This window comes from Podarcis pityusensis, assembly GCF_964106645.2.
Source record: "Podarcis pityusensis genome assembly, chromosome: 2".
Taxonomy (NCBI): Eukaryota; Metazoa; Chordata; class Lepidosauria; order Squamata; family Lacertidae; genus Podarcis; species Podarcis pityusensis.
Window position 1 is genome coordinate 36,774,782 of NC_138029.1, and position 15,540 is coordinate 36,790,321.

A 15,540-nucleotide genomic window follows, 5' to 3' on the forward strand; every position below is an offset into this window, starting at 1 on the left:
TAATATGGAGATACGGTAGTCCTGGCCAATCCCACTAGAGCTTTAAAGATTATTGATGTATACAAAACACTTTATGGACTACATTTGGTATGGGGAACTTTTGGCCCTCTGGATGTAGCTGAACTACAACTCCCATCAGCCCCAGAGAGTATGGCAATAATGATGGGAGTTGTAGTTCAGCAACATCCAGACGGCCAAAGATTCCCCACACCACAGGTAGTCCATAAAGTGCTTCATATGGTCATTTTAACCGAAAGATACACAACTAGACCTGAAATTCATAGAACATACTGCTACATTCAGAACTATTGAATGCAAAAAGTGAAAATACAAAAAGGAGGGAGGGTCTCACACTCAGATCTATGGGTAGTTGCGAGTGCCGTGTGAAACTTCACCCTTCTCCTTTCAAACATGGATGGGTGGACAGTATAAAGTAAAAGCTGAACTTCAGGATGAAATGAAGTGTGGAGCCTAAAGCAAGTTTTCTTTTGATGCTTGCCGAATGGTTTCGACTATCTGGGATCTGAGTTTTGGGTCCCAACCCGTTCCAAGAGAATCATCCCTTCTGAGCCCCTCATCCATCTCTTAAGCAGTAATGAAAGCAGATGACATCTGTATCTAGGAGCCCATGAGCTGTAGGGCAAGTCCTTTAAGCTTAGTGAGCTTAATGTGGGTGAACCATCTTGCAGGCACTTCCCAACATAGGCTTCGCCAAGCTGGCGCCCGGCAGTCACTCTGAACTACAACTCCCACCAGCTGGCTGGGCCTGAGGGGAGTTATAGTCCAAAACATCTGCAGGGCGCCAGCTTGACAAAGGCTGCCGTAACATCTTTCCAGCCCTCTGTACTTGTCTATTCCAACTTTCACACCACTGCTCTTAGCATAGATTACACAGCTTCACCGGCTTACAAATGTGGGGCTTTAGTCTGCCAGGAGCAGAGTAGGAAGGCTCCTAAGCAAAGGTACGGGCAGTACATGTTCCCTGGGATCTGCAACTCATCACGGGACATAGCAGCTAAATGAATGGCAAAATCTGAGCTGCACTTTGCTCTCTTGTCCATTTGTGTGTGTGGATAACGGCACCCTGCATGTCAACAAACAAGACAGGACACGCTGCAACCATGCACAGCACCCCATCTTCAAACTTGAAGCCACCTAGTGGCACCCTCTTAAGAACCCTGCTTTCGCCTGCTTGGTCTTCCTGGCCCCACTGTGTGGGAATGTGCCTTCATGGCTAGGAACTCTTGAACGCACAGGCGTCTGGAAGCCTCAACTCTCTGCTTCCCATGCATTACTCACTCCGCTGAACTTAATTAGCATGCCTGGCCTGCTTTTTATTCCTAGCCTTTGGGGAGCTGGGAGTACAATACCCTTCCTTCTCTCCCAACACTTGCCTGCCCTTCCTCGCTCTCCAGGAGAGAGGTAGCGTTGTCGCTGTGCGCTTTGTTTCTGCCACACATATCTGTCCGCGCCTCGGAGGGCGTGTGTTCCATTGTAAAGCAACATGTGCAGTCACATCTCCGAAAGCAAGCTTTGAGGTTCTTCCAGGTTTAAAACTCCCCCTCGCTTTAAAAATAAACGAACTTGCACGGTGTTTTTAGATACAGCTGCGGTTTCGGTCGCAACCCCATCGGATCAAAATAAACCACACGCAAACAAAAGAATATTAAGCAAGAGTCTTCGATTCCGAGGCTGGGTATACACACCATACCCTAAAAGCACATATCTCTCCCCATCTCCCAACCCAACCCAAAGAAGAATGGGAATTGTATCTTATTTAAGGGTATTGGGAACTATCGCCCTGCGAGATGTAAACTACAGTTCCCATAATTCTTTTTTTTTCTTTCAGGAGCAAAGAAAACGCGCTTGGAATGTGCTTGAAAAGTGCGGTGCGCACACCGCTCTTTCCTGTTCTGTTTCCAACACGATTACCAGGTTCCCCTGGTTTTGATTTTTTGGGGGATTGCGCCTTTGCCCCAAACACCCTCGCACAACACACAAGGGATGCCCCTCATTTCTGAGCTGCCGGCTGCTCCCTAAGCATGCTAGGCAGGGCTGTGTTTTTCTCCCGCGACGCTGCTTTTGGGAACATTTCTCTCCCCCACCCCCACCGCGTCCCGCCCTCCTGACTTACCTGGGTGAATCCGTCGTGGTGTAGTAGTGCCCGTAAAAGATGACCGAGAACGTTATCCCTATCAGAAACAAAAGGCAGAGCCTCTTCCACCGGGCAGACCCCATCCAGGCAAGTTTGGAGCACGCCAGCAGTAGCAGGAGGAGGAGGAGGAGGAGGAGGAGGAGGAAGAAGCCTTCCTCCAAAAAAGGCTGGCCTCCCGATGCGCGCTATCCTAGGCGCTGCCAAATGAAATCAGAGCCACCTTCGCTTCCCAAGCGATGCCGCCCTCCCTTTCAAAAAGCAAAAGGGGAGTGGGGAGTGGGGAACTCCACAGTGGCTCTTTCAAGCTCTTTTGAAAAGTTCCCGAGTTGCTCTCCTGCCTGACTTTGCCCTCTTGAGCCCAGCTGGAAGAGGTCCCCCGGGCTTTGGGTATTGTGCGGCGCGTAATAAAGACCTCCTTCTCTCTCTCTCTCGCGTCTCCTCCCTCTCCCTGCCCTTCCATCTGTTGATAGCTGCCAATGCACCTTCCCAGGATAGCTAACTTAAGCAGAGGGAGAGAGGCTGTGTATAATGGGGGGGGGGGGGAGAGACAGGGTACTTCTTCTCTAACTGGTTTAGACTCGCTCGCTGGTGGAGGGGGCGACGGGAGGCGCGAGTTCCTACTCCTAAAACAGCTACTAATTCTCAGCTGGAGATTAAACATTTACTCGGGCAGGAAAGGAGCATGCTTGGAAGCTGATCATTCTTTAGCCTTGACCCGCGAACGTGGTTTATTTTGGTTCCCCCCCCCCCCTCTTTTGGAGGGAGCAGGGAGAGGGTGGTGGAATTCATAAACGCTTATTTCCGATGAAACAAGGAGCTTTTACGCACCCAGGAAGCGCGCGTGCGCCCCCCCATTTCGAAAACCTCGCAGCAGATATGTGAGAGGTTTCGGGCGGGGTGGGGAGGGGTTGTTAGCGCTGATCTAAATCCGGAGTTACTCCTGCTGTGTTGTTGCGTAAACAGAAGAGCCCTGGAAGAACGGCTGTGCTGCTGGGCTAAGTAAAGACCCGCCCACCCTCGCTGAAGAATGTATGGAAAAGACCCACGTCCCATCCCCTCCAACCATTGCAGGTACTACTCACTGAATTTCCAGGGAGATTTGTCTCTCCTCTGCCCTGCCCTGAAGAATTCAGGCTCCTGCCCCCCACCCCTTGCAACTTCACTGGGCAAAGGCCAGCTCCAGAGGGTGACCAGGTTGGGCATTTTCCAAGGCCCCAAGACCAACTTTGCACAGAGAATGTGCAAAGTTTGTGTGTCTTGGGCAGTTTGTATGTCTTGCCTTCTCCATGGGGTGCTGTACCTGAGGAGGGGGCCCAAATCCATAAATGCCTGATGAATTTGCATGCGCGAGAATTTGCGTGTCTCCATAATATAATACAGTGGTACCTCAGGTTACATATGCTTGAGGTTACAGACGCTTCAGGTTACAGACTCCGCTAACCCAGAAATAGTGCTTCAGGTTAAGAACTTTGCTTCAGGATGAGAACAGAAATTGTGCTCCGGCAGCGCGGCGGCAGCAGGAGGCCCCATTAGCTAAAGTGGTGCTTCAGGTTAAGAACAGTTTCAGGTTAATACTGGATCTCCGGAACGAATTAAGTACTTAACCCGAGGTACCACTGTACAGAAGGTTCGTCCCTGAGATCACCAAACAAGACAAAGGCAAGGGACTTGTTTTCTTTATCTTTCTCTACCTACAGCCACTGAATCCACACTGTACCTTCAAAGCACACTCAGTGCACATTTAAATCTCATTCCTCATCCTGAGAACTGTAGTTTGCTAAGGGTACTGGGTATTGTAGCTCTGTGAGGGGAAACTAGGAAGTTCCTGGATTCTTTGGGGGAAGTCAGAGCCTAGGGCTTGCCGATCAGAAGGTTGGCAGTTCGAATCCCCGCAACAGAGTGAGCTCCCATTGCTCGGTCCCTGCTCCTGCCAACCTAGCAGTTCGAAAGCACGAAGTGCAAGTAGATAAATAGGTACCGCTCCAGCGAGAAGGTAAACGGCGTTTCCGTGTGCTGCTCTGGTTCACCAGAAGCAGCTTAGTCATGCTGGCCACATGACCTGGAAGAAGTAACCACCCTGGTTACTGGTAATGGCAAGAAATACAATAAATAAAAATAACAGTGATAATAACAAATCCCCACGTCTGGGGTTTAAGGGGAGGGTTTGCACTCAGAAGATATTTGCTTTCTGGTAAGCTTGAGTCCTAGCAATGCACTAAATAATCACCAGCTGAACTCTAAATAAATATTAAGAAATGACTTGCAGCTAGTGCAATGATGGTGCAGCCAAGGTCTGAATCTGCCTCTGTGCAGCCATCCTATTAATGTGCTCACAATCAACATGACGCTTTGTATCACACACATTCACACCTAAAAACCTATGTGTGGAATTGCAAATGAAAACCCTGGCAGCTTCCTAAATCCCTGTCAGTGGAGTTAGGGGAGCAAAAATAGCCTCCCATAGAGTGGTACCTCGGTTTACGAAATTAATCCGTTCCGGAAGTCCGTTCTTAAACCGAAACCGTTCTTAAACTGAAGCGTGCTTTCCCTAATGAGGCCTCCCGCCACCGGTGCCCTTCCACCGTTCGGAATTCGTTCTTAGACCGAGGTAAAGTTCGCAAACCGGGACACTACCTCCGGTTTTGCGGAGTTTGTAACCCGAATAGTTCGTAAACGGGGCTGTTTTTAAACCGAGGTACCACTGTATTCAACTTCCCAATAGCTTCATTCACATTTACTCCCACTTATGTCAAAATGGAGAGATTTGCAGACATGATGTAGAATCGTGCTTCTTACCACATTGATGTTGTCACACAAACTTGTTCTGAAAATACAAAGGACTGGATTAGCCATCAAACTAAATGATGGTGTTGTGTAGGAGGTGTGTATGCATGTGTGTGAGAGAGAGAAAGAGGCATTGTGTATGTCGCTTGGTTGTAGAAAATTATATGTCGCTTGATTGTAGAAAAACCCCTCAAAGTGGTTTTCCAAAAAAAGGCTAAAACAACAAAATTATCGCTAACATTTTTTTACAATAATGTAATACATAAAATACAATAATGTAAAACATAAAAAAGTTACAACAATAGACTGAAACTAAAGAAAATTCACATCAGCTTTCTAAACATCTGGTTAGGCTTGTCTAAACCATAATGTTTTTAGCAGGCACCAAAAAGAATACAGCAGAGCAGGATCTGAATCCAGACCATCCACTGGTGTTGTATGAACCACCAACGCTACTGGGATGTAAAAGAAAGTGCTTGTATGTGACAGGACGTGTTCAGGTTCCAAACCTAACTGAAATCCCCTTTTTGGGCCTTCATGAATGCCACTGCCTGCCAGTGGCACAGTGTCCCAGTTTAGCACTGTTAGCATTCTTCCATACAGAAGGAACACTTTGTATGAAGGACAGAAACTCAACAAATGCTGCTTTCTCCCACTACATCTAATCCAATTTCTTGCATATGGCAAGAATGTTCTTCAACCAGGCATTGACTTGTCCATGATCCTGACTACAACAGTCCATTTCCTGCTAGTGGCGCCTGTCCTGTGGAACGCCCTCACGTCAGATGTCAAGGCGATAAATAACCATATAACTTTTAGAAGACTTCGGAAGGCAGCCCTGTATAGGGAAGCTTTTAATATTTGATGTTTTATTATGTTTTTATGTGTGTTGGAAGCTGTCCAGAGTGGCTGGGGCAACTCAGTCAGATGGGTGGGGTACAAATAATAAAATTATTATTGTTATTATTATTATTATTAGCATATGAGGTGCACTGCAGAAAGCTGTTTAACTGGGCAGATAGCTTAAGAAAGACAGGGATTTTCAAGCTGGATACCTGCGGTTCCTTGAAAGCTCATAAAAGGATCTTCAAGAGCAGAGTAATGGCAGTTCAGGTTCCACAAAAAAATGAAAACATTGCGATTCCTGTTTGAGGGGTCAGTCTGAATCCCTCCCAGACCTGTGACCCTGTATCTATTTAAGGGGAAACCAGCTAAACCAGTTCCTTTGTTTGGGTAATAGCTTGAGCTAGCCATTTACATATCCAGAGAAGTTGCCCTGTTGCCATAGGGACAAATGGGTGGCCTTCCCCCAGCTTACCTGGCTGGCTGACACATCATCCTAGGATGCAGAACAATAGGCCAAGGGGTCTGTGCATGAGTAAGTTTGGGCTGATGCTGGAAGCTGGAGACACAGGCTTGTCTTGCTCTGTACTGGATCCAAAGTTTGGGGCTCCCCAGGAAACCTAGTGTTAATGCTGTGTTCCCCTCCATCTTTAACTCAGGTTGTATATATATGTACAGAAAACTATATAACCTAAAGACACCACAGTCTCTTCATTTCAAGGAAACCAAACCCTGGGTAAGTACTGGAACTGCTCGAGTCTCTCACCACTCGTGTACTGGGTGCATGATGCAGCATGGCTATTACTGCTATTAATTAATATCATAGTACAGCAGCAACAATTATACCCACCACACCATGTTTGTAGGAAGAGAGTTAGGCCCATCAGGCATGGCCCACAACCTGCTTGCATGGGCCTAGATTAGAATATTCCAAGTTCCTTTTGATGTAGAAAGGATTCCCTCAGACAAGCATGAGACTCTTAATCCCAGGATAGTGGGTTTGAGCTCCACGTTGCATTTCAGGGGGTTGAATTAGATAACTCTCTTGGTCCCTTCCAACTCTGTGATTCTATGACCTCTATGCTTAAGTCAGAAAGTTTTAAAACCACTTCCGTAGATATTTAATACCACTTCCGTAGATGTTCCACGTTACATGCAGTTTGGGTTTGCAAATCTTTGGATGTGGCCACAGCTCAAATATTTAGAATGTATATATGCTACCAGGAGTGAAAATGCATTGTGTGAAGGTACTATGGAATATTTGAGGGCTCTGCATCCTTTATCAGCTGAGGAATGGAAAAGAGAGACATTTGAGTATACTGACAAATTCTCCTTCTTATCTCCCAATGCCTCCTCTTGCTCCTCCATAGCTCTGCAAATGCCCCCTTTAACCACATCTAATTCCATCTGCCCTCTTTCCAATTTCTCCTCCGGACCAGCTTTCCCCTTGTAACCAGAACCCTTAAATTACCCCCCCCTCTCACACACACTCCCTCCCTATTTCCCATATTTTCCCTCATCTATGGAAATGCCACCTTCATCCCCACCAAATGCCCCTGCCCGTTTTCTAGTTCCTCCTTCTCTTCCCCTTGTCACCAGAGGACTAAAACTGTCACACTGATTTATAGGGCTTGAAATGCTCCCAGTGGTCAAATTTCGGGAAGGACACATGACCTCCCACCTTCCCTGGCCTTTTAAGCTTTGGGATCCTGGTGTTGCCCCCATGTCTTCAGACTTTTATGCTTCCCCAGCAAAACCAGCAGTGGCAGGAGAACTGCTCATAACCACCATAATCAGGCCACATCGGCCTGGGCAGGCCGGGTCTTCCTGTTATATACCTGCTGGGATTGACAAAGTGTATGACCCTCACCTGAATCTCAATTAACTCTTTGGGGGGGAATTAGCATCAGACGTCATGTGCATGGAAGTTGCCAAAGCAATTAACCAGCTAGGGTTATTGTTAATAGCACCAGTTTCCCTATAATTTGATATTGATGGATAGCTCTGACGAATTGTAAAAGCATTTTTAGTTTGCTTTCTGTTGCCACCCTGGAACTTTTCTTTATTATTGCTTGCTGCCTTGATTAACAGATGTTGGGAACTTCAAGCTCCCTGCTCTCCCTTCTTATGGTCTTTATATTGCACCTGGAGACTCCAATACAGAGCATTCCATGTCAAGAAGGAGGGCAAGTGGGCACCCTATCAAATGACAAGGCAGGAGCTACACGGAGCAGGGCCTTTTCACTGGTGGTGCCCATTGTATGGCTCGCTCTTTCCAGACCTGCTCTCTTTTGGCCTGGAATTTGGAGCTTTATAATCTAGGAAGACTTTGCAATAACAGGTTGACAAGTCTTATCAGTCGCTGACGTATGAGTGGATGTTATTTGCTGCTATTCTGGGTTCCTGGTGCACCAGGGTTTACACCAGTGTAATAGAGTTGGCCAGGACGAAAGAAAGGATACAATTATCTCCATTATCTGCACAGCAGGGGGTGTTCAGTCAACAGTGCAAAGGCTGAGCTGAAGTGTTTCCTGCTGGTTACCTGCTTTCAGCAATAGGGGCCACTGTTTGGTAGTACCCAACTGGTTAGCTGTCAGATTCTAGAGCTCCCTGTTGGTGGCTCTTAGGTAATTCCAAAAATACAGAGTCCATTCATAAAGCAGTAACATAAATCTCCATTGCTACATATTGGGTGTGTATTTCAGCGGTTGGACGTACAGCTTTATGGCCATGCTGTAGTGTAGTGCTTATGCGACTGTGAATAAAAGGTGGCTGGGCTCATTGTCCCAGGGTTTGGGGGGGGAGGTGAGAAAACTGATGGTGAATTTGGCGTGACCCAGTGCAAACATCCTGAGGGTCCATGTGGATCTGTGCTTTGTAACCACGTTTATGCGCCATTGTGGCCCCACGAAACAGTGGATACGTGGTTTTTTTGGTGCAGGCTGTGGCTATGGACATGCTATGTGATCTGATGAATTTGGGGTGACCCAGTGCAAAAATCCTGAGGATCCAGGGCCTGAGAGGGTGGAACTTTACATGGAGCAATGCCATTATCTAAGAGAGACCGCATCCCTTTGTCTCTCTCTGTGAATACTGAATAAACTACTTGGTAAGAACTCTTCTTGTTTTTCTGCTTCTTGACATCCCACTGTGGGAGCGATAGGATTCCCTGAAGTCTTGACACCTACCATCTCAAGTCTCTGGAGAAGCTTACATCATCACAGTGGGCCCTGAGAATGGGAGGATATTATTATTGTTATTGCAATTCCCTCTCCTGCACTCTGTACTGGCCACTGCCTTAGACAGCATGGTCAAGGATGGTGAGAGCTGCAGTTCACCAACATCTGGAGGACCCTAAGTTACCCTCTCTAGCTGTAAAAAGCCTCCAGACACATTTATGGACATTTTTAGAGCAGGACACATTTCTTCTCCATCTCTAGCAATGTAGTCCTGGCAGGAGAACCCTCCAGCACTTGCAAATATAGTGGAGCACGCTGACCGTGTCCTTCCATGCAGCCATGTTTCTGCTTGAAATTAGATTGTCCAAGTGAGATGACATTGCGCCATGTAGATTCAGGAAACATGAAGGCAAGAGGCAGTAATGAGATGATGGAGGCAGGTAATTAAATTTGTTCCGCTAGAAGCCGGGGGGGGGGGGGATTTAACCACACGCCTGCTGTGCTGCCTTGATCAAACATCCTGAAATTGGTCCTAGGAGGCTGGTTTGTGTTTTTTTTTTTTAAAAAAAGAGGAGTGCAGTGGTTTCCAGCATTTCATGGCTATCAGCTCTCCGCCCTTGGCTTTGGACATGGCCTCAGGAAGTAACTAACCCTTGGGTACAACGGATGATCAGACGAGTCTCCTCTTCGTTTATACTTCTAGGCTAAGATGATGTATGTCAATGAGGCACACGCAAAGGTAAAATTCAGAAGCCCTGGCTCGTAAGAGTGAATTTGTCGATTACAGTCTCGGAGGAAGGCGAGATTAAGATTATATTTTTGGAATCAGCACCCAGGGATTGAAAAAGCAAAATAATAATAATAATAATAATAATAATAATAATAATAATAATTCAATAGCGCTTGGCTGTGGATGACAAGCTGCTCTGGTAAAGAGTTAAGGTCTCATACAATGTGTGCCTGAAGGTGATCCTTAAGAGACCGACTTTGATAGTCTAGCAAGAAAGATCCACAGTATACGTTTATAGCACACCCACCACACATTTAAAGCATGTGGCTTTCCCCTCCCCCTCCCCTGTAGTTTGAAGGGTTCTGCTGGGAACTGTAGCTCTGTGAGAGGGAAAACTACTGATCCCATGCTTCTTTGAGCGGGAAACTCATGTACTTTAAGTGTGCACTGGAAGTGCTTTAAGTGCAAGAAATGGATCTGCTGCACGATTGCAAGTAGCCTTCTGCACACGTTGCTGATACTTTATTAAATTAGTAGGATCTATGTGCAGCTTCATCTGAAAACAACGTCCTGAGGTTTGCATTAATAGTATAAAATATTTGTTAAAAATAGCAATGAAGCAGACTTGATGGGGTTTTTATCTGGATGCCTGACATCCCTGCCAATATTGAGGCCACAATGGAGTCTTATAAGCTTTCAGCCTCACCGGACGACCTACTTGTACACCCAGCCTTTTGACGGAATCTGTGTCACTGTCCTTTGTTATTTGAAGGGGGTAAGTGCTCTCTCCTGTCGTCTTGTTTCAATGTTTACTGCTAGAACGTGCTTTTTTATATACTGTGTTTTATGGGTACCGTATCCTGCTTCCGGGTTATTTCCTAATGAAAAGCGGGCAACAACTTATATATATAAATAAGTCAATACCCTCAGCTCAGTTTGCAGCTGCCCCCTTATAAGCTGCAACTTGCAGCACATCCTGGAGCCAAGTCCAGCACCTCAGAGCCCTCTGCCAAAGCACCACCCTGGCACCTTTGCCAAGCAAGTGTGGGCCACCATCCCCAGAACAGGCACCCCAGCTACCTGGTGCTGAGAGTGGGCAGCTGCAGGAACAAATGGCCGAGAGAGACTGCCATAGCTGCCCAGCCCAGCATTGAGCCCTTGAAAGGAAATAAAAAACACACACCATACGCTGGCAGGGGGTGTAATCATTATACTCATCCCTGCTAAGCTTAACGGGGTGGGGGACATGTTTTCGGGAGGCAGGCACAGGCTCTGGCACAGCTTTTTTCTTTTTCTTTTTAAGGATTCAGCTCCGAAAAAGGAGTTCCAGGTCAGGCAGCTGCAGTGATGACCATCCTTGCTCCCCCACAATGCCTTGGGGGGCCCAGAAGCTTTGGGTGGCTGGGTGTGATGTGTTGGTTTTTGTCTTTTGGGTAATAGGAAGAAAACCACTAGGTAAAATAAAATAAGAACTCCCTGGATGCTTAGATGGAGGATTGGAGAAAGTACTCTTTGGTGAGAGAGAACTCCAACAAAGATCTAAAATCACAAAAATGCAGCAAAATAAAGTGTGGAAATCTAGACTGCTGGACCTTTACAATATCCCCTTCTAAGTTTCTTCCAAAGCTCCCCACTCTTAGCATAGAAAGAGACCAAACATTTTGTAAGTTAAAAATGGTTTACTTACAAACTCTTCAAAAGTCAGATTCATGTGCTTTTCCACACGGCAGCAAGAAAAGATAGGCAGTATAACTTAAGCTCCCAAAATGACAAATATTTCTAAATTATTTGTCTAGGAACACAAAGATTGCTTGCTTAAGCCCCACTGTCTAAGCTTGGAGCATGCAGCTTTGTCCTCCTTACGGGTAGGGTTCACATGGTGAAAGAAGAAGAACAAGAGAGTTTGGTAACCCTTTCTTCCAAGATGATGGGGAGTGACCTAGCTAAGCCTGGCAGGACTGCTTACTTTATGGTCTTAACCCCTTCATGCATTTTATTATGTTTTTATATTTTGCTGGAAGATGCCCAGAGTGGCTGGGGAAACCCAGCCAGATGGGCGGGGTATACATAATTAAATTATGATGATGGTGGTGATGATTCATTAGAGTTAAGCATGTTTGTTATATGAGGCTGGATATCCCACAGGATGGTTCCACGCTTGATACTTCTTCTTTCAGTTTATGTCTGAAAACAAATCAATCCTGGAAACAGCTCCAGTATGCCCTTTGAGGCCCATGCCCCACTATGCTGTGTGCTAACTTCTGTCCTGTTCTGGGGAAGGGGAGTCTTCTCAGGCACTGAACTGCCCCACCCACCTAAATTAACCATTGAGGCCTTATAGGAGAGTCTCTAAGGGATGCGGGTGGCGCTGTGGGTTAAACCACAGAGCCTAGGACTTGCTGATCAGAAGGTCGGCGGTTCGAATCCCTGCGACGGGGTGAGCTCCCGTTGCTCGGTCCCTGCTCCTGCCAACCTAGCAATTCAAAAGCACAAAGTGCAAGTAGATAAATAGGTACCACTCCGGCGGGAAGGTAAATGGCATTTCCGTGCGCTGCTCTGGTTTGCCAGAAGCGGCTTAGTCATGCTGGCCACATGACCCGGAAGCTGTACGCCGGCTCCCTTGGCCAGTAAAGTGAGATGAGCGTCGCAACCCCAGAGTCGCCCGTGACTGGACCTAATGGTCAGGGGTCCCTTTACCTTTACCTATAAGAGACTTTCTGTATAGGCTTTGCCTGAGCAATCGTCTTCCTGCCTCTGGAGTGTTTCTGGGTCATTGGCAACCAACTTCTCTCTCTGTTGCCTGTGGCTCACTTAGCCCTGATAATTGCAATGCTCATCCAAGCCCATTGACCTGGCTTTCAGGCATATTTTTATTAGAGAGGAAGGTGCACACCCACACCTGTGTCAACCAGTTGCCACATCCACAGCTTTACTGAGGCTGTTAACACTTAGCATAGCTTTTCATCAAAGGCTGGGTCTTTCTTTGCACCCAGAGCAGAAAATCCAAGCATAAGAAGTACACATCTCCCCATAAAGATCCTCAAGATGGTCTACAAAGTCTGTCATCCATCAACTCTGCCAAAGAACATAGAGCGTATGGCAGTCTGGGAATCTGCAGCATATGGGCAGAGTAGATGGCATATGTCTCAGGAGACTTCACAAAATCCTTCCACCGTGAGCACGATATGCTTAGGAAGAAAAGCAAATGTGCATATATCTACTGTGGTACATGTCAAACTTTAGATGCCCATGGATTTAGGAGGAGGACCAGGAAAGAGCAGACTTGGGGATGAGCTTGTGGGAAGGAGGAAGCAATCCTGAGGTGCAATTCAAAGCAGAATTTAGGAACATGGAAAGTTGCCCTGAAACTGAGCCAAACTCAGCCACTGGCAGCATCTCTTTGGGTTTGAGACAGGAGTTTTTCAGCGATCACTTCCTTTCATAGGAGCTGCTGGAAGGCTGGAGTCAAAGACAGTTGGGGAACTCAAGTAGCTTCAAGTGCATTCCAGCGCAATGACTGAGGGACAATTCCTAACAGCTCCTTGGTGATGGAAGAATCTCTCCACCCCTCAGAGAGGCCATATTTGAGTCAATCTACCTCAGGCACTGACTTTCATATGCACTTTCAAATGGCCGCACTAGTTTCCTCTTCTTTTATTATGTGGCATGGTGAAAACAAGGGATGCGGGTGGCACTGTGGGTTAAACCACAGAGCCTAGAACCTGCTGATCAGAAGGTTGGTGGTTCGAATCCCCACGATGGGGTGAGCTCCCGTTGCTCGGTCCCTGCTCCTGCCAACCTAGCAATTCGAAAGCACATCAAAGTGCAAGTAGATAAATAGGTACCACTCTGGCGGGAAGGTAAACGGCGTTTCCGTTCACTGCTCTGGTTCGCCAGAAGCGGCTTAGTCATGCTGGCCACATGACCTGGAAGCTCTACGCCAGCTCCCTCGGCCAATAAAGCGAGATGAGCGCCGCAACCCCAGAGTTGGTCACAACTGGACCTAATGGTCAGGGGTCCCCTTTACCTTTTTTTTACCTCAGGCACTGACTTTTCATATGTGCTTTCAAATGGCCACACTAGTTTCCTCTTCTTTTATTATGTGGCATGGTGAAAACAGCAACAGACTCAATGAGAGAGAGAGAGGGCACAAACCATCCCCCTTTGTCTTGCTTTGTTATTGTAATGGTATTGAAAGCAGACTGGATGTGCTAAATTAGGGATCACTAACCTTTCTGGGTCAAGGAGCAGAAGACCAGAGCATTGGCTGAGTGGCACAGGGCTTCCTCCTTCTGTTCTGATTCCCCCCTGATTCCCTAATGCACTCCGGAGAAAAGATTTGCATATGAACAGCGCTTGGGTATTCTGCTTTCCATTGCAGCACGTCAGATTGGATCACACACACACTCCCGCACTTACAGCTGTACGAAAGATGGTACACCATATCTCAGATTGTGGCACTTTTGCAACATCACATATTGCAATGCTATTTTGTGAAAAGAGTGCATTAAAACTAATAATCTATGGACACATTTCTATATTGCTTTTCATAAACAACAGCCAGAAGTGTACAAAACCAAGAAGTACAACAAAACTACAGTTGAGAATAAAATGTAGTCTCTAGGCAAACAGAAGGTTAAGTTAAAAAGAAACTAGCTGGTATTGGTGGCCAACAAGGACCTCAGACAACAGAGGGGTTTGCAGCACATACCAAAATTGCAACGGTGTAGGCAACTGCTGCAATTCAGAGAGGGGAGGTGATTCTACAGAGCGGGTGCCACCACTAATAAGGCCTTTCCTCTTGTCACCTCTAAAAAAGCATTTGTAGGACACAGCATAGCCAGGAGGGATTCATCCAACGATCTTAGTGACTGGGCAGACTGACAAAGGCACTCCTTTGAGTAAGCTGGTCACTAGTTCAGGGCTTTGCAGTACAAAACTAAAACCTTAAACCTGGCCAGGTTTAAGAGTGGTATAACAGCTACATGATAGGATGCCTGGCTCAGTACCTTAGCCCCTGCCTTTTGGAGCTGCTGCGGCTTTCAGACTGGTCCCTAAGGGCAGCCTCACACAGAACGCATTACTTTGGGCTTTGCTGTCAATAAATCATATGGCAACCTAAAGAGATGCTGCCACCTGATGGGCCAAAGCAGCATTACAATTATGCAGGGAGAACATGGACATTCTTGCACATGTTCTTGGGACACCTTCAGCCCATACACTGGCGTCCGCACCAGAGAGGTGGAAGAAAGTTTAGTCCCCCCACTTGAATGGGGAAAACTCTTTCCTCTATCGCTATGGTTCACCTCACGTGTGTGTCTGAGGGCATGCAGTGTATGCATTCTCTGGATGGTAGGTTTTGTGGAATATATAACCTTCTTTGACAAACAAACTTCCTGCCATATTGATGATGTGCATTTCACTAATGACTTGCTCATTGTAAGGGTCATAGTGGAATAGGTGAAAAGTCAGAACTAGCCAGTATCCTGCCTTTGGAAAGGAGATCTTTTAGAGGAATGATTCAAAGATGAAACCCTTTGCAAAGCTCTGCAAATGCAAAAAGAGCATTTCCCTGCCCTCTCCTGGTCAAGACACCCATTCCTGTGCTGGCTAACCGAGGTATTTTTATATTTACATACATTCTGATCACGTTCTTGTATAAGCAAAAGCATTCAGGCGGCAGTGCTAAGAAGTAAGCTCAGTAGGACTTTTTCTGAGTATTGCATTTAATAAGGTGTAAGTGTAAACATAGGTCTGTTTTTTTAAAACTCTGCACTATTTTTATATTGTGATATTAACTGCCTCTGCCAGCTCCTGAAAAGTTTGTCTTGTAATTCTTACCTTACACT

General features: G+C 46.5%; 1 protein-coding gene and 1 long non-coding RNA gene across 3 annotated transcripts in view; one reads left to right on the forward strand and one right to left on the reverse strand.

Moving 5' to 3' along the window:
• Positions 1–2,662, reverse strand: part of ST6GALNAC2 (ST6 N-acetylgalactosaminide alpha-2,6-sialyltransferase 2) — a 33,845-nt gene extending 31,183 nt beyond the window's left edge. The window contains exon 1 of the mRNA XM_080997062.1: positions 2,135–2,662. Coding sequence (XP_080853188.1) covers positions 2,135–2,238 — 104 coding nt within the window. The 5' untranslated portion in view covers positions 2,239–2,662. The remainder of the gene's footprint in view (positions 1–2,134) is intronic.
• Positions 2,663–6,324: 3,662 nt separating this feature from the next.
• On the forward strand, positions 6,325–13,565 carry LOC308470702. Of its 2 annotated transcripts, none has more exons than XR_013982573.1 (3): positions 6,325–6,518; positions 10,304–10,466; positions 10,995–13,565. It is a non-coding gene; the product is annotated as an uncharacterized lncRNA (long non-coding RNA). The 2 variants fall into 2 exon arrangements; XR_013982574.1 differs by having other exon boundaries at positions 11,132–13,563.
• Positions 13,566–15,540: the final 1,975 nt, after the last annotated feature.